Consider the following 17,804-nt stretch of genomic DNA (forward strand, 5'->3'; position numbering starts at 1 on the left):
TAAATGAAGTTTGTAAAAATTTATATTAAAAATTATTTAATAAAAATTTTAATATAAAATTTAAATTGATAAGTGAAAATTAATAATACGTAAAAATTTAATAAACATATTATTTATAATTTAAATTTAATTGATACTTATTTAATTACAAAAATTATCAATATTTTTATTAAAAATATTTATTTAAAAATATATAACAAAATTTATTAAAATTTTTAAAATTTTATACATTTAATCAATCTAATATAAATTTTTAATTTATTATTTTTAAATAAAAAATTTTATAAATATCGTCCAAATAATTTCGTCTAAATCTTTCTCTCAAAAAAAAACAAAAAGGGGGGGGGGGGGGGGGTGGAGAGGAGAAAACGACTCGGTCCATAATTGCCACATTTTTTTTCCCTCCTACCCTTTCTTTATTAGTCGTCCCCGGCACCGCCTTGTCCTTTACATCACTTTCTTGTACCGCCGCCAAAACCGAGGGCGGTCAAAGTCCTGCAGTTACTTTAATTAACAAACCTTTTTTTACCGCGGTTAAACAAAATGAAGCGAAATTTCAAATATCTAGACGTCAGGAGGATGATAGTTCAGTCTTTGAGTGTACGGATTTTCAAACCCTTAACTAATTGAAAACAAGGAAAATTGTCGGAAGTCTAAATTTGTTGGTCTTGTGTTGGATTTGCCTCTGACTCAGCTGCGTGTTTTCATCCAGCTCAGTGAAATTTTCTGGTTTTTTGAGTTAAGCTTTGATCATAAGAAGAAGAAGAAGAAGAAGAAGATGATGATGATGATGATGATGATGCTCATGAATAAGAACTGGAAGTTTGTAAGATTAAGACAAGAGTTCGGAGTTGGTGTTGTGCTGTTTTTGTTATGTCAAAGTTTGGGTTGCTGGTCGTTGAATGAAGAAGGTAAGCTTTTTGTTTGCTTGTTTCAAGTTTTGGGTTTGTTTGTTTCATGGGAAAGTGGAGGAAAAAATGATGATTTGGTAATGGATATGCAGGATTCGCGTTGTTGAGACTAAGAGAGAGTGTGGTGAGTGATCCGTTTGGTGCTTTTTCGGATTGGAAGGAAGAAGATCGAGAGGTTGACCAGTGTTCCTGGTTTGGTGTCGAGTGCTCTGATGGCAAAGTTGTTGTTCTGTAAGTTTTTCTTTTCTTTTCTGTGTCTTACTCTTTCTTGCTTCAATGATGTTCTTTGAGGTCGATGCTGTTTGGTTGCCCAGAAAAGAAAGGAAAATAATTGAAATCTTGAATCTTTAGATAACTTTTTTTACTTTTTGGTTGGGAGAGGTTAGTTTTGAGATATGATAATAACCATAATATTCAAATAAAACTTTGATTTCCAATTTTGCAAATATCAATTTTTTTTCTAGTGAGTAATAGAATATGTAAATTGTGATAGCTTTTTTGCTTTAATTTGTTCTAAAATTTGATGGATGGAACAAAATGCAGGAACTTGAAAGATCTTTGTCTTAAAGGAACATTGGCACCTGAGCTTGGAACTCTAGTTCACATTAAGTCTATGTGAGTGTTTATAACTTCTCTATCTGATTGTTGATATCAAAAGCAAAGTGCTTTCCTACTTGACAAATGACAATCTCTTCAAGTTTAGCTATTCTACTTTCTTCCATGCACCATTCTGATGCAATTGGTTTCCCTACAGTATTTTGCGGAACAACTCTTTTACTGGAATTATTCCTGAAGGGATTGGAGAACTGAAGGAATTAGAGGTGTTGGACTTGGGATACAATAACTTCAGTGGACCACTTCCACCTGAACTTAGTAGCATTCTGTCACTAACAATCCTGTAAGTCAACAATGTCAAACAATTCCGTTCTCATTCCCAGAGGTTTTCTCTCTCTCTCACCCTGTATAATAACTTAATTTTATGCTCATGTTGCAGTTTACTGGACAATAATGAGTTTCTCGGCAGTTTCTCTCCTGAAATTTATGGACTTCAGAAGATTTCAGAAACTCAAGTGGATGAAAATCAACTATCTAATGCTGTTAAATCGTCTTGCAAGCAAAGATTCAATACATGGTATGCCATCATAGATGAATAGATGCTATTCTCATGCAGCTAGGTCTAACATGTAAAAAGATAGAGATAAGCATACCTGAACAAGTTTAGTTGCGTCATATTGTTCATTGTTCTCAGGCACCTTTTAGTGCCATTTAGGAATTTCTCTACTGTTAATATTGAAAACTGGATAAAGTTATATGTAAAATGTTTGTTTATATCTGTTTCACAAAAATTATATATATAAAAAATAATTTGGCCTTGATCAAATTGATGTAATTGTCATGAAAATTTTCAATGTTTAGTGATTATTAGCTATTTTCTGTTTCTTTCTAGTATAATTTTCAATGGCAGTTTCTTTATGGTTGTGTGTTCTTATTATTTAATCCTTCTTTATGTCTCTGCTAGGAATGTTGACCAATCTGAAGATGCAGTGCAAAGGAGATTGCTGCAAGAAATACCTGCCACTACTGCAACGTCACCAAAAGCTGCCTTTTTAAAGTTTAATATACCTTCATCTGCTTCTGTTCCTCCTCAAGTTCCACCTCCTCCTGCATCTGCTGAACCTTCTACACCTGGTACATTGGCAAGAGGTGTTCCTGCCCAAGGACCTTCCTGTGCTCAAGCTCCTTCTCCATCAGAAAATAATATAGTATTACCAAATGCTTCTGCTCCATCCCCTTCAGGAAGCAATCCTTCAAGTTCTCATTCTACTACAAATCATCGAACTACAATACTGGCTGGAGCCATAGGGGGTGCCATATTTCTTTTAATAGTAATAATCGTTGCCTATCTCTTTGAGACTTCTAAGGTATCTACTGTGAAACCTTGGGTGACAGGGCTAAGCGGGCAGCTCCAGGAAGCATTGATAACTGGTAATTCTTCTGCTCCACTACAAAATTAAACAGTATATAATTTTAACATCTTTCTTGATTTCAGATCAAATTAATGTTTTAAATCCAACTTAAGACAGTTGCTGAATACTGGACATGGAACAATAGTTGAGATTTTAGTTTAATTCATTATAACCTAAAAACTACAAAAGTCTTCTTAGAATGAAAAAAGTGTCATTGAATGTCTTCTATTTGGTTGGCAACATAACTTACAGGTCATTGATAAAAAGGGGTCATCCCAAATACACAACTGAATTAGAGGAAAAGGAACCTTAATTTTGTTTTATTGCGGTGCATCTGTTATTGGATTGATTTTTTATCCAAGAGAGAAGCATGCATCTTTTATTATTAGCCTCAAATTCTGCCAGAATATTTATAATATAAGATCAATTACTTGCATTTCAGGTGTACCAAAGCTGAAGAGATCAGAACTTGAAGCAGCCTGTGAAGATTTCAGCAATGTAATTGGTTCTTCGACAATTGGCACTGTGTACAAAGGGACACTGTCTAATGGGGTTGAAATAGCTGTGGCCTCTGTCCCAGTGAAAGCTGCCAAAGATTGGTCAAAGAATTTAGAAACACAATTCAGGAAGAAGGTATTGTACTGAAAAATTCCATCTTTTTTTTGGCCAAACTGAAAAATTCCATCTAGATACATGTGCTTGATGTGTTCTTATGGTCTGTCTAACTATTTCTAGGTTTATGGTTTCAGATTGACAAATTATCAAAAGTGAACCACAAAAATTTTGTCAACCTTATTGGATATTGTGAGGAAGACGAGCCTTTCACTAGGATGATGGTTTTTGAATATGCTCCAAATGGCACACTCTTTGAGCATTTACACAGTAAGTACCTCATTGTTGTTTCTGGTGTCTTTGTGAAAGGACCTCTAATTTATTGCTTGTTATCAACATTTCATTTTTTTATCCCTTTTGGGGGGTGTTCCTATTTCTAACCCAGAGTTTAAGCATTTAGCCTAAGAACACCAGGCACTTCATAGGCTCCAATAGAGTGTCCAAATTCTGCTACTTCGAGCATAGATAGAATCTGGGGCTCAGTTAGCCTTATTTTTTCAAAATATGATATTATGTCAATTTCATTAATTTCTCATTCCTCTATATTTTATCATCTTTGTAGTTTGATCTTTTCAGAATAGTGCCAAAAGACTTGGTCAGCCCTCTTTTCTGTCCAACTTGTTGATTTTCTCAAAGGAAACTCAGTCTGCAGTTTCTGAATATGAATGTCATGTGGTTGACTTTGTCTTGCAATGCTGTTCACTTAAAGGATTTGTATAAATAAGCGGTTTTGTGCGAACCTGATATGTAGGAATCCCCTTATGTCAGTGACATTAAACGTCTTAGGCTCTTACCTTAGCATAGAAGAATGGAGGACAAGAAACATTAGCCACCCTTTTCCATTTTCATGCTAATGACTTCCAAGATGACAGGTTAATCAATGCATATGGTTTCAAGGTTCCTCTATGCTTAGAATTATGCACAGTAATTTGCTACATAACCTGGCATTAGAAGATCATATCATATACTTCCCCACTTACCATGAAGAAGCAACATTATGTTTTTCATTCTTTGCAAGAATTTGCCATTTACCTTTTCTTTTGGTGTTAAGCATTGACATTATATCTTTCTATTGATATTGCAGTTAAAGAATCTGAACACTTAGACTGGGAGATGAGGTTGAGAATTATAATGGGCATAGCTTACTGCCTCGAGTATATGCACCAGCTGAACCCACCTATACCCCATAACAACCTGTTCTCCTCGGCTGTCAATCTAACAGAAGACTATGCAGCCAAAATCTCTGATCCAAGTTTCTGGAATGAAATAAGTACTGCAGAGAGGGAAGCAGACAGAAAAAACCTTTCAGATACCCCACCAGCAAGCCTAGAAAGTAATGTTTATAACTTTGGCGTATTATTATTTGAAATAGTAACGGGTAGGATGCCTTACTTGGTGGATAATGATTCACATGAGGATTGGGCATCAGACTATTTGAGAAGGGAGCAAGCCCTCTTAGAGATGGTTGATCCCACTCTAAACTCTTTCAATATGGAGCAACTTGAGAAAATTGGGGAGGTCATAAAAATTTGTGTCCAACCTGAACCTGGACGGAGACCAGATATAAGAGAAGTCAGCGCAAGATTAAGAGACATTACTGCAATTACATCTGATGATGCAAAGCCGAAGCTTTCTCCCCTCTGGTGGGCAGAGATGGAAATTATGTCCACCGAAGCAAGCTAGGGGACGAAGTTGATGTTCTAAGTATGAAACTAGGATGTTTTCTCAATCTTATGTAGGTGAAGAGGCAAAAAGAAGTTTGCCTGTAGGTCAGTACCAGTCGTATGTATTTTAGGGTAGTTGAAAGTTTGTTGTATATATTTGAGATGGAGAGGAAATCCAGGAAATCTTCCTTATGTTGGCTTTCAGTGTGACAAATACATAAAAGAAAAAAGAAAGGCTTTATTGCAAGCCTCTTGGTTTCTATTTGTTCTGATTTATTCGTTGTTACCTTCATTTTTTCAATGCTGAATCGATTTGTTGCCCATTCTTGCATGCAGGAATTGAAATCATATGAATCTGAAAATGATGCTTGTGATTGTCAGTTCTACCCAGGGACCTCTTTTTCTTAATGGTAGATTCATAAAAAAATCAAACACAATTCTTGTAAACAAATACTAAATGCTCTGTAATGTTTATTGATGAATAAAGTTCAACTTCTTGAATGGGATTGAGTGGATAAAAAGAGCCAAGATTGATAGGATTGGTTCCCTATAATTTTAAACAGAAATGAGGAATCCATAAATTAGAACTCCAAAAACTTACCCAAAAATGAACAAAATTCCATTGATTTCCAGACATACTTGAAAATGTCAACCCAAAGGATAAGCCACGGCAAAGCCTTTCATTGTTTATAGGAAAGTGGCCTTCACGTAAACAAATAGAGAATGGAAGAAGAGAAGGTTGGCTATACTTCGTAGTTGGTGACCTCCACGTCTACCAGAACTTCAAAACGTTCTCCAACTATGTAAATATATATAGCACCCCAGGCAGTAAACCTCCATCCCACAATTATCATAGCCTTTTTCCTGCTCTTCTCCCAAGCTCCAAGCTGATATCCCTGAAAAATGGCAAGCAGTCACCTGGCATTTTTCATTTCATCACTGTTGCTTCTTCCATTGGCCTTCCCCTCCATAGCTGCTTATGGAGACATCCCACAAGAGAAGAAAAGTGAGGTAGTTGTGGAAGGAATGGTCTACTGCCAGAGCTGTGATAATTATGGACCATGGTCCTTGTCGAAAGCAGAACCAATCGCTTCAGCTAAAGTTAGTGTCACCTGCAAAAATTACAAGAATCAAGTTAGCTTCTACAAGGCTTTTGAAACAGAGGGGAATGGTTACTTTTTTGCTGAACTTGAAGGGTTCCAAATGAGCAACTCGCTGTTGGACCATCCTCTTCAATCTTGTCATGTCCAGCTTGTTTCATCACCTCTTGGGAACTGCAACCTCCTCTCCAATGTTAACTACGGGCCGTATGGCTCCCCACTTCTTTATGAAAACAAGAGACTATACAGAAAGGATTACGATGTTGTGATCTATGCTGCAGGCCCCCTGGCTTTCCGACCAGCACATTGTCCTGCCCCAGCTCACCATTAAAGTGACTACCAGATTACCTTTCAACCTGAACCGGATTAAGTTTTTGATTTATTTTGATTCTTGTTTTTCTGATCAATTTAATTTTAACAATGTTTATCCATCTATGTTGGTACTTTGTTCTATTTCTTGAAAAAATTGATTTTTTTTTTTTGTTTCTTTAACTGTTTAGACAAGCTATGGGTGTGAATATACAGTTGAGCTCCAACATAGATCAAAGTAAATGGCACAAGGCACAAAGTACATTACATTTCAAAATTGTCACATGAAGAAAACAAGATGGAAATTCCATCTGCTTCAAGGTTTTCACATTCAAATACATGTGACAAGTAAGGATAAAGACTCACGCAACTTCACCATAGTAATATATTCAAACTCTCTCTAGCACAAGAAATAAGTTTCTTCCTCCTAAAAGTCCAGTGGCATTCCAAACATCTTATTTATATCATCTATTGCTTCTTTTGTAAACAAAGTTGGCTCAAATAAATCACAATCACTTAATTTGCATGATAATTTTGAAGGAGGCTGCCGTTCTTGATGTTCCAATTCATCATCAGGAAGTATTGAAAACCCACCAAGATTTTGTGTCTTAACTGGTGCTTTGTCCTGCTTCTTTCTCTTAGCCCTAACAAAATCTATTGGTTTTCCGAACATGTTATTGATATCTTGCATGGCCTCCTTCAAGTTAACTGTGGGGTCTACTAAGCCATGGTGGCAAACATTTTCTACCACTGGCTCATCTGAAATGGTCGAACCAACAAATCTGTGAACCACTGTATCCTCTCTAAGCTTCGTTTGATGTGAACTTTGTGCATCAATATCATCTGAACTTTCAGGAGAAAGATCATTAGGACAGGGAAACACAAAGGCATTTAGATGCAAAGCAGAAGACATAGAACCTCTTCTTGAATTTTGAACCTCAATCAGTTCTACATTATCTTTCTCATCATTTCCCTCTTCAGCCTCACTATTTCCTTCATCATCATCAATATAAATTTCAAATGATTTCTCCTGAGGCTTACAAGTTCGAGCTTTACTCTGCTGCCCCTTTTCTTTAGGTTGAATTGATGAGTTGATTCTGCTCTCCAAATTTTTATCAAACACCTTAAATCCTATGTTTAGATTATGATCTTCTTTCTCTTGCCTTTGGTGTGATCTCCTACCAATAGGAGCCGTCTCTAAAGGTTCTCGAAACATGCTATTAATTGCATTCATTGCCTCCTTCAAGTTTATTGTAGGATCCACTAGTCCATGATGGCAGGCATCTTCTGCTTCAGATTTACCAACAATAGCAGTATCAACAAACTTCACAACAACTGTATCATCATTCCCAACCTTCCCAGGCTCATCCAACTCTCTTTCCATTAAAGCTCTCTTCTTGGACATATTTTTACTTCCAACAATCTCCTTGCTCTCGACCTTTTTACCATTATGTAATGCCGAAGACCTCTTATGCTTATCCTCAACTATGCATATGCCATAACTGTTTTCTTTCAACTCACTGCATTGGAGAGGCCTCCTGGCAGTTTTCCCTTCCTGGCGCTGCAGCGCATGGTAAGATTGTGAGAAAAAGACAACGAAAACAAGCACAATAGATAAGCAACAAAAAGACTACCTGGATTTTCTTTGTCTTATGTCTCTCCATACGATTCAGGAATTGCTCATAAGATATTTGCAACTCATCAACCGGCTCTGCAAGGCTGTCCAACAATTGATAGAACCAAATAAAACATTAGTTTGAGTATCGAAAATACAAATGCCACATAAATAACTACACATTTCATGCAATTTCAAGTTAAAAAACTTGTACATAATGAAAATTAGTTAAGGGAAAAACAAAACCCCTTGTTTGTGAAAAAAAGAACTAAACTTTAATACTATAATCAAGTACTAAGAAGATGAAATCAGTAAGTACACAACTCTCTAGTTTTCCCCACTGTTCTGATTGTAGAATAAATTGCATAAAAAACACTAAACATGAGTTTCCTTCAAAATCTTCATTCAAATTTCCTTTCGGATTTCGGATTATAATGCATATACTCAAAAACTCAAACCACCCTACATTACATTAAGTAACCAAAAACAACATTTAAACGGATTTACAGATTATTCAGTATTAATTTTGAAAGCTAAATAGAAAATTAAAAAAATAAAACATACTTTTGAACACCCAAATGGTACATTTTTTCAGCCTCATCAAATTTCTTGATCTTCTCATAGTAAAGAGCATATGCTTGGTAGTACAAAGACCGCTTTGTCCCTATATGATTCATCTCCATTCTTTTCAGCAGCACCCTCGGATCTTCGACAAAATCCATCTACTCAACAGAATAAATCAATCCAAAAATAAATAAATAAAAAAACCCAGAAACCCAATAATTGCTATAAATTTCCAAAAAAAAGGAAAATGAAAAATGGGTTCGTTAGTTAAGTTAGTTAGTAAAGTTACCAACTGTAACCAGACACGGAGGTAGCGTAAATCGTTGTCGTAACGGCGGTCGGATTCAAATGTTTGGGTGCATTTTTGTAAGAACCGAGGTAGCTTCGCGGTTAAAATCTCGGGTGGCAATGATTCTTTGATTTTCTTAATCCCCCTGTAAAAAAAAAAAAAAAGATTAATATAAATATTTTGAATATTTCAAAGAAAAAAATGAGAAATATAAGCTAAAAATTGAGGAAAAAAAAGAGAGTACCGAAGCCAAGGGAGAAGAGGGTCTTTGCCAGAGTAACATTTGATTTCGGTTATTACTAAAGAAAAGAGATTGCTGTACATTGTCTCCTTTTTTTCTGCCATTTTTTTTCTTTTGCAATGAAAAAGGTTTTGGAGGCCTGTGATTTTGAAACGAAGGTTTTGGTTTTGAATTTGTGTTAAAGGCCCCGATCGGGTCGCGTTGGGTTTGGATATCGGATCTGAATCATAGGTCTGGGTTTTTTATAGTTAAGCGGGTGTTAGGTGTATTTGAACTTAGGACTTCCTGTTTTCGAGGAAATTATAGGGTGATAACGTTTTAAATTGAAATTGATCTGATTTGATTTTTTTAAATGATATATAATATAATAAATTTTTAAAATTTGATTGTAATTTATATTAATTTAATTTTTAATTTTATTTGATTTAAATTAAAATTTATTAGTTTAATTTATTTTATTTTATTGGTTTTTAAATTTATTTTATTTTTTATATATTATTTTAATAAAATTTTAAATATATTTTAATATATATATAATTTTTATTTTTATTTTACAAAAATTTTAAAAATATATAAAAATTAATAAAAATATATAATTTGATTAGATTTGATTTTTTTAAATAATATATAATATTATAAAATTTTAAAATTTTATTTGAATTCAACCTGACATTTTTTTGAAATCAATCTGATTTAAATTAAATTTTATTTTTTGATTTGATTTTTTAATTTTAATTTTTATATATTATTTTAATAAAATTTTAATATATTTAAATTTATATATTAAATAATTATTTTTATTTTACAAAAATTAAAAATATATATAAAAATTGATAAAAATATATTATTCAATTCAATTCATTTTTTTATATTTTGATCATAAATTCAACTAAAATTTAATATATATATTTAATATCTAAAATTAATTTAAATTGAACTGAACATCATAATTTAGAATTAATTTTCGATATTTTCAATTTTTCAAAAGCCTATAACAAGCCCTGGAGTCCAAAATTGTCTTATGAACAGGCTTGAGAGCTGAGGCTAAGCTCCAAAAGTTAATTGGTCTTTAGACCGAAACAAGTAACCCAAGATAATGCCCAGCAGCCAAGGCTATAACAATCCCAAAGGACTGAGGTTCACCACCGGGCACTGACAAACATTTTCATCTCTTCGTTTAGTCCCATGTGCGCCAGTTAAAGCAGTGAAGAAACCCAACAAAAATCTAAAAGAACCAATAGAAATTGAGCAGCAGATGAGGTTTTTAGGACAAAACGCCACGACCGGACACGTACGTACGTGTTTGACAGTTATGTTCTTTTTCCAACCCCCTGTACTCTTAACTTCCTCCAGGATCCTCGGTATATGCTCCCAGCATCTGTTCTTATCCTCCGTCCTTCCTTCTCTATTTCCTTTCTTCTTTTCTTTTCTTTTCTTGTCATCTTCTTCCATTGTAAACAATGGCCAGCAGTACTAGAGCTTCTTCTCTTCTTCTTCATAGTCATAAAACTAACCATTTCATTTTTTCTTTAAACCCCAAAAAACCTTCTCTTTCTTCTTCCTCTTTCTCTTTATCACTATCCTCTTCTCCATCCCCTTCCACTTCCAGCACCATCACACGCGTCTCCACAGTGCCTTTAGAATATGTGCCACCGGCACCAGACTCCAACAATTTCCAGCAAGAGATCTCCCGCCTGAAAACGCTGCGTTTGAAACTCTCAACTTCTAAAACTCTCAAGCAGAAACTCAAAGTTCTCAACTCTGATTCAAAAGTGAAGCATTTTTTAAATACCAAAGGTTTTGAAAGGGTTTTAGGTTCACTTGGTTTGGGATTAAACGAGTTGTTTCTGGTCAAATGCTTGGTTGCAGCTGGTCAAGACCATGTGTTCGACATGGGTTTTGGAGAGAGAGAAGAGGATGGATTGAGGAGTTCAGTGAAGACTGCGCTTTATGCTTTGGTGGAAATGATTGAGAAATGGGATGTCAATAATGGTGGCAGTGGTGGGAAAGAGGGTTTTGCAAAGAGTCAAAAAGGTAGTGTTTTGGTGGATGAGGAAAGTGGGGACTTGAAAAAATTGTTGAAGATTTTGGGAGAGATTGAGGAGTTTTATGATTGCATTGGAGGAATTATTGGGTAAGTTTTTAATTGCCCCTAATATGTATCTTTTTAACATTTGTTTGATTGGAAAGGAAAATGTTGAGGAAAATTATAATTTAGGGCCAATTGTGAATAAGATGATTAAGTTTAGTTAAACCACAGTTTACCTTTAGTTATGGAAGGATTGGACTTTGAAGGAATGGAAAGATGGCATTGTAGTTAATCAACTTATTTGGATTACCATTATTTTGCTGTTCTTTATGTTAATTGAAGCTTCATTTTTTCTGACTCTAATTAAAAGCATTTTTCTTTAGTATGCAAATTGTTTCCTTTTTTACACTTTCCCTATAGCAATCTGCTTAAATAGGAGATGAACATAGTTTAGCTGTTTCGCATGAAGGATCGATTTTCATTTGTCTCACTTGTGTTTAGGGTGCATTCTGACTAAGCATGAGATAATTCAAAGAAAGGGCTCTTTCCATGACAGAAGAATTGAGCTATTACCTCAAGATTCTGAAAGAAAATTGTACATTTCATGCTCTTGGAGAATGCTTTTTCGTGTGTCTTCCTCTTGTGTTATTATGCCCCATAAGTGGCTTGGACCTTGGAACCTATGCTATTTTCGGAACCCAAGGACAATTTTGTTAATAGTAAATGCAAAATGATTGATTAAACCACAATCGTAAAATTCCCCACATTATCATTTCTTTTTCATATCCTCATCTGGTGGCTGGAGCCTGGAGGTTGAGTCATTTTCTTGAAATAACTTTCAAAACATCTTTACTGTAAATGGAATTTACTACGTGCATATTGCTTGGTTATTTTCCCCATCATTTCTTATTTTCAAACATTTTCAGATAGTTCCATGTCATAAAATTTTGGAATATATTAAATAGTTTAAAGAAAATACTTGCTACAGATATCAGATAATGGTGCTAGAGCTCCTTGCTCAATCCTCAGTTGAAATGCAGACTACAAATCACTCCCAGCATGTGCATGAATCAATGGATTGCCACTTTTTGGAAATTCATCCACCTACTGGGTGTGACCTTTCTCAAAGCACTGAATATGCATCTCAAGCAGCTTTATGGGGAATTGAGGTTAGTGCCGAGAGTGTCCTGTTCATGTAAATGAAAAGGATGTCTGCAAGTTTTCTGGAATAATAAGTTCTTACCCCTTTTAGGGTTTGCCAGACTTAGGTGAAATATATCCTTTGGGAGGTTCAGCAGACAGGCTTGGTTTGGTTGATCCTGACACAGGTGAATGTCTTCCTGCTGCAATGCTTCCTTATTGTGGGAGAACATTATTGGAAGGTCTTATAAGAGATCTACAGGTATGGAATGTTTATGTTTTTTAGGCCAGCAAAAGATAACAGTTAAGTGATTCATTACTGGAAAACAAATTATAAATATGTTCTTTATGTTAACATTACATTTTATTGTATAATTGAAAGGCTAGAGAGTTCCTGTACTTCAAACTGTATGGAAAACAATGCATCACTCCTGTTGCAATCATGACAAGTTCAGCAAAGAACAACCAAGAACATATCACTTCACTTTGTGAAAGACTTGGATGGTTTGGAAGAGGCCGGTCGAGTTTCCAACTCTTTGAACAGGTTTGGAGTTGCAACTATGAGGATGCCTTCTATTCTATTCCATTAATATCAGGGTTGATTAGTAATTTGACTTCTAAATTTCCAGCCTCTAGTTCCCACTGTAAGTGCTGATGATGGGCGATGGTTGGTCAGAAAACCATTTGTGCCTGTATGCAAGCCTGGTGGTCATGGTGTAATATGGAAACTTGCTTATGACAAAGGCATTTTTCAATGGTTTTATGATCATGGAAGGAAAGGTGCTACTGTTCGGCAAGTCAGGTTAGCCATATTTACTATATATCAAAACTTATATGCAAATATTATCATGTATTGGTTGCTGAATTTGAGATTTACTTTGGTGAGTTTGCAGTAATGTTGTGGCTGCTACAGATGTGACCCTCTTGGCATTGGCAGGGATTGGTTTACATCATGGAAAGGTGAGCTCATATAAGAAACACCAATTTAGTATGCTTTTCCTTTCAATGGCCTAACAAAGCTAGATTGAGGTGGAACTATCCACTAACATATCTCTATACATATTTCTTTCAATATGCATGTTAAGATCAAGGATAAGAAATTGTTACTGATTTCTTGGAGTTCATTACTAAGTTTATTATATGTATGAAGATACCCATCTCTGGTCATATGCAGAGTTCATCTTGAACCTAGGTCTTATTCTATCTTTTATTGTCATACTGATTCCACTTGTAACAGAAACTGGGGTTTGCTTCCTGCAAGAGGAACTCAGGCGCTACTGAAGGAATCAATGTTCTAATTGAGAAGAAGAATCTTGATGGGAAGTGGGCTTATGGTTTGTCATGCATTGAGTACACTGAGTTTGATAAGTTTGGAATCTCCAGTGGACCTCGTTCACCTGATAGGTACATAGTTATTTTTGCTAAAATGTGGTATTATAGTTATATACATACACACAGTTCTAATTTCACTTCTGATTTTCATTTTGCCGTGTAGCATCAATGTAATAGCTCTCCTGGTTATCACATATTGTTTTTCATGTTCATTTTTTATTCAAGTTTCTTACTTAAAGCAACAAAGTCAGAAATTTCTCTTCCTTGTTTCAAGTTTGCAGGCAGAGTTCCCTGCCAATACCAACATTCTTTATGTGGATCTACCTTCCGCCAAATTAGTTGGATCGACAAGAAGTGAAAGAAGTTTACCTGGCATAGTTTTAAATACAAAGAAGTCAGTTGTATATATGGATTATTTTGGAAAACGGCACAGGTACTTAGCTTGTTTCTTTTGGCAGGGGTAGCTAGTTTGTTTGATATCTTTTACGTGGCATTTCATATTTCACTGCCCTTGTTTGCATAGTTAGTGCTAAGTATATGTGGATCATGTTCCTCTTCAACATTTTTGAAATTAATAACCAAATAAGGGGTACATTACAAACAAATAAATAACCAACTTTGGCTCCAAGAGATTATATTCAAATGCCTACAACCTCTTTTAGTATTCTAATAACACTTCTAGGATTCGAGAGTGACAGAAACTATGATTCTGCTGCTGCTAAAACATGCATGACTTAGAATAAAACCTAAAATGCAGAAACTGAAAAGTAATGAATTCTCTTCAATGGCTATATAGTTTTTTCTTAACTGATTCCTAGCACCAGATAAGGCACTTTCTAAAATATATTACTCTTTGAGCAATGCTAGTATAACTATCAGTTTATGATGATGATGAAACTGGCAGTAATGCTGACAATTTTTTGTTTGCAGTGTCCATGGTGGGAGGCTGGAGTGCACTATGCAAAACATTGCAGATAATTTTCTTAATACATATTCATCTAGATGTTACAAGGATGTGGAAGGTATTGTATTAGCTGGGTTCAACTGTGACTTCTCATGTCCATCATGCATTATCATTTGGTTAACATCATGGGCCCATGGCTACATATGTCTACAGATAAATTGGATACCTTTATTGTTTATAACGAACGGAGAAGGGTTACATCATCAGCTAAGAAGAAAAGAAAACATGCAGACATGTCTCTTCATCAGGTAGTTCTCCGAATATTCTTCTTGTGCATCCTCATTCTATATCAAATGAAACTGCTTCAGATACAAATTTGTCTTTCTGGGATGATCAGATGCTCAATCTTAATCATGTCATTTATATTTCTTCCTGCATTAATTGGTGCCCTTCTTGTTCTTGTCCTCCTAATTTATTACTTGAATTGCTTTTGCTCAATCTGAGCACATCACAGCATGCTTTAAGTTAATTTTGGTTTCTGGTAATATATTTAAGTCTGATTTAATGTGCAGACTCCTGATGGTTCACTGTTGGATATCATGCGGAATGCCTATGATCTTCTTTTGCAATGTGATATTGATCTTCCCGAGGTATTTCCTATAAGAGTTATGACAATATTAATGGCCAAATCTGTTTCAGTTGAATGAGGTGGATGATCACCTTGAAGTATATCTATTTATTATCAAGTGTATTTGTTCATTATGATGTACAAGAAATTGTTAAAATTTTCCAGAATTTTTGTTTATTATTATGTGCATGACTTAAAAGTAAAAATTTTCAACCAAGCTATAACTGTCAAATATACTATTCATGTGTATTTAGCTATTTTCTTCTTCTTTCATAATATGCAGGTTGAAGGTAATGATAAGTATGTAGACTCTAGACCACCATTTCTCATCTTTCTTCATCCCGCACTTGGTCCACTTTGGGAGGTTACCAGACAGAAAGTAAGTTTATTCGTTCTTTAGCAAATCAACCATTTTTGCTGTTTTCGTCATAATTGTTCTGTGACTTGGTAGATATAAGATCATAAATCCATTTCACAAAACATTGTTATTATTAACTTTTAAAAGTTACAACAATGAAGCTGTAATGTTAATCAATTAATCCATCTTTTGGTGGAGTAATAACAATGTTTTCTTTTCCTCATTAGTTTCATGGGGGTTCCATTTCTAAGGGGTCAGAATTACAAATAGAGGTTGCAGAGTTCTTATGGAGAAATGTTCAGGTTGCGATATCTTGACAGGTATTTTAACTAATACATTCTGGATCATCATCTTTTATGCTGATATGGTTTGTTTTTTCCAGCTTGAGGGGAGCATGATTATTGCAGCTGAAAACATCATGGGCTCAACTAGGAATGATGAGAATGGTGAACCAATATTAAAACATGGGCACAGGTTTAGTATTTGCATGCTTTTTCAAATCTTTAATGATGATAGCTATCAACTCTCAGGTTCAAAAGTGAGCTATCTTTGCAGGTGTGGAAGATGTAAATTACATAATGTAAAGGTGCTGAATGATGGAATTGACTGGAGCTCAGGAGACAATGTATATTGGAAGCATGATGTTCGTCGTTTTGAGGCACTTAAGGTCATACTACATGGAAATTCTGAGTTTGAGGTCAATGATGTCACCATACAGGTTATATGTGATAACAATCACAATATTTTGCTTTCTTTTGCATTTCAGGACTGATATAATAAATCCAATCAGTTCTCTTTCAACTTTGAATGGTTTTTCAAAATATGATTTATCGTGCATGCAATAACTCATGCACACACTTACATATATAGGCAGCTGCTTTTCTTAGAAATCCATGGACTGATTCTGGCTGATATCCTGAATCAAAAACTGTCTACATTTCTTTCTTTCTTTCTTTCATGCAGGGAAATCATGTATTTGAAGTCCCAGATGGCCACAGACTGAAGATTACTTCTGGAGATCCAGGTTTTTGTACCTCAATATGTCTTCCTTCTTTACTTTCTTGAATGCCTAATTGAGGTTCACTTATTTTGGTGTTGTTATTAGTTGTTTTAGGTTCCTGACCCTGCTTTTCAGATTTGTCTTGTTAATCGTTCCCTGAAGGGATGTAGAAATTACATGGAGGTACCAACACAAGTTAGGATACTTCTCTGGCTTAATCTGGTATTTAGTTAAAAGGGAAGAACATGCATTCCTTGGGTTTGGCGCGACTGTTCAGTGGGAAATCATACATGTCTGGCTTTCAGATTGTGCTGTAACAATTGTGGTTAACTTTTGAGGTCTCATACCAGTTGCTTAGAATCTGTACCGTTCTGTGGATAACATTTGAGGAATTCTTTGGTCTCTAGTAATTGTAATTCAAGTGCATCAGCTTTTATTTTAGTGTCCGTAGATTTGGGAAACTTTGTTATGGTTTTAGTTTATTACTTTATATGATCTAAACAAATAAGCTTGTTGTTATGCTCTATAATGATCTAAATTTCGATATAATTTTTATAGTGAACTCATCTATAGTATTTATTTCTGTTTCAGGTTTAGCTGTTCAGTCAGACCCCATACCACAGAACCTGATGGATACCGGAAGCTGGTTCTGGAAATACAACATCAATGGCAGTCATATTTTGTTGGAAATGGCAGAGTTGTGAAACAATAGCCAGATTCTTAACCTTGTGAATCATGGTTCACAATGCTGAGCTTCAACCACTTTAGTTCTGATTGGTTGAACATAAGTTTAACCTTTTCTCTACTAGGATGTTTCAATATAGTAACTTGAATTCGAGTCTTCTAGGAAGTTATGAAGTCCTGGCCATAGTTCTTTTCACATACATTTTTTTTGAATTATAGCTACATCCCATGTATCTTAAAATGTAAAAGAACAGTGCAAAAGTTCCAGCTATGAAATCTGTATGCACTTGCATTGCTCTCTCTCCCTCTCATATGCACTTTTATTTTTATTCCTTTCTTTTCACCTGGAAAATTGGCCACATTCATTGAATTTTCGTACTTGTATTCCATCGGCTACAATCAGGAGTAAGATAAATTGCTTTTTTTTTTTTAAATTCTGGGATGAATATACCAAAAC

General features: G+C 35.0%; 4 protein-coding genes across 13 annotated transcripts; 3 read left to right on the forward strand and 1 right to left on the reverse strand.

The window, feature by feature from the left end:
• The first annotated feature begins 584 nt into the window (after positions 1-584).
• On the forward strand, positions 585-5,426 carry LOC111296217 (putative inactive receptor-like protein kinase At3g56050). The gene is made up of 10 exons (XM_022890398.2): positions 585-600; positions 718-911; positions 1,004-1,142; positions 1,455-1,526; positions 1,666-1,809; positions 1,906-2,043; positions 2,431-2,897; positions 3,321-3,511; positions 3,628-3,760; positions 4,575-5,426. Exons 2-10 carry the CDS (start codon positions 779-781, stop codon positions 5,171-5,173), a joined length of 2,016 nt encoding a protein of 671 aa, XP_022746133.2. The 5' UTR covers positions 585-600; positions 718-778; the 3' UTR covers positions 5,174-5,426.
• A 631-nt stretch (positions 5,427-6,057) lies between these two features.
• On the forward strand, positions 6,058-6,660 carry LOC111296219 (non-classical arabinogalactan protein 30-like). The gene has a single exon (XM_022890401.2). It carries the CDS (start codon positions 6,058-6,060, stop codon positions 6,583-6,585), a length of 528 nt encoding a protein of 175 aa, XP_022746136.2. The 3' UTR covers positions 6,586-6,660.
• Positions 6,661-6,794: 134 nt separating this feature from the next.
• LOC111296218 (uncharacterized) lies at positions 6,795-9,539 on the reverse strand. The gene is made up of 5 exons (XM_022890399.2): positions 9,276-9,539; positions 9,032-9,176; positions 8,743-8,900; positions 8,198-8,282; positions 6,795-8,124 (listed from the first exon to the last, which is right to left on the reverse strand). Exons 1-5 carry the CDS (start codon positions 9,374-9,376, stop codon positions 6,991-6,993), a joined length of 1,623 nt encoding a protein of 540 aa, XP_022746134.2. The 5' UTR covers positions 9,377-9,539; the 3' UTR covers positions 6,795-6,990.
• A 1,032-nt stretch (positions 9,540-10,571) lies between these two features.
• On the forward strand, positions 10,572-17,647 carry LOC111296650 (UTP--glucose-1-phosphate uridylyltransferase 3, chloroplastic-like). Of its 10 annotated transcripts, none has more exons than XR_016325889.1 (18): positions 10,572-11,406; positions 12,290-12,470; positions 12,554-12,703; positions 12,824-12,985; positions 13,071-13,243; positions 13,335-13,401; positions 13,679-13,845; positions 14,048-14,206; positions 14,704-14,795; positions 14,891-14,985; positions 15,250-15,327; positions 15,589-15,684; positions 15,891-15,965; positions 16,046-16,137; positions 16,219-16,381; positions 16,627-16,687; positions 16,769-17,001; positions 17,255-17,647. XR_016325889.1 is itself a non-coding variant. In XM_022891051.2 (18 exons), the coding sequence occupies exons 1-17, from the start codon at positions 10,733-10,735 to the stop codon at positions 16,810-16,812; spliced, it is 2,499 nt and encodes an 832-aa protein (XP_022746786.2). In that variant the 5' UTR covers positions 10,572-10,732; the 3' UTR covers positions 16,813-16,858; positions 17,255-17,391. The 10 variants fall into 10 exon arrangements, 5 of the variants coding, with proteins under 5 accessions (XP_022746786.2, XP_022746787.2, XP_022746782.2 ...); XR_016325890.1 differs by having other exon boundaries at positions 16,769-16,858; XR_016325891.1 differs by having other exon boundaries at positions 16,769-16,846; positions 17,255-17,354.
• Positions 17,648-17,804: the final 157 nt, after the last annotated feature.

Source organism: Durio zibethinus, chromosome 12 (genome assembly GCF_047325235.1).
Source record: "Durio zibethinus cultivar Kanyao isolate XHJ-2024 chromosome 12, ASM4732523v1, whole genome shotgun sequence".
Lineage (NCBI taxonomy): Eukaryota > Viridiplantae > Streptophyta > Magnoliopsida > Malvales > Malvaceae > Durio > Durio zibethinus.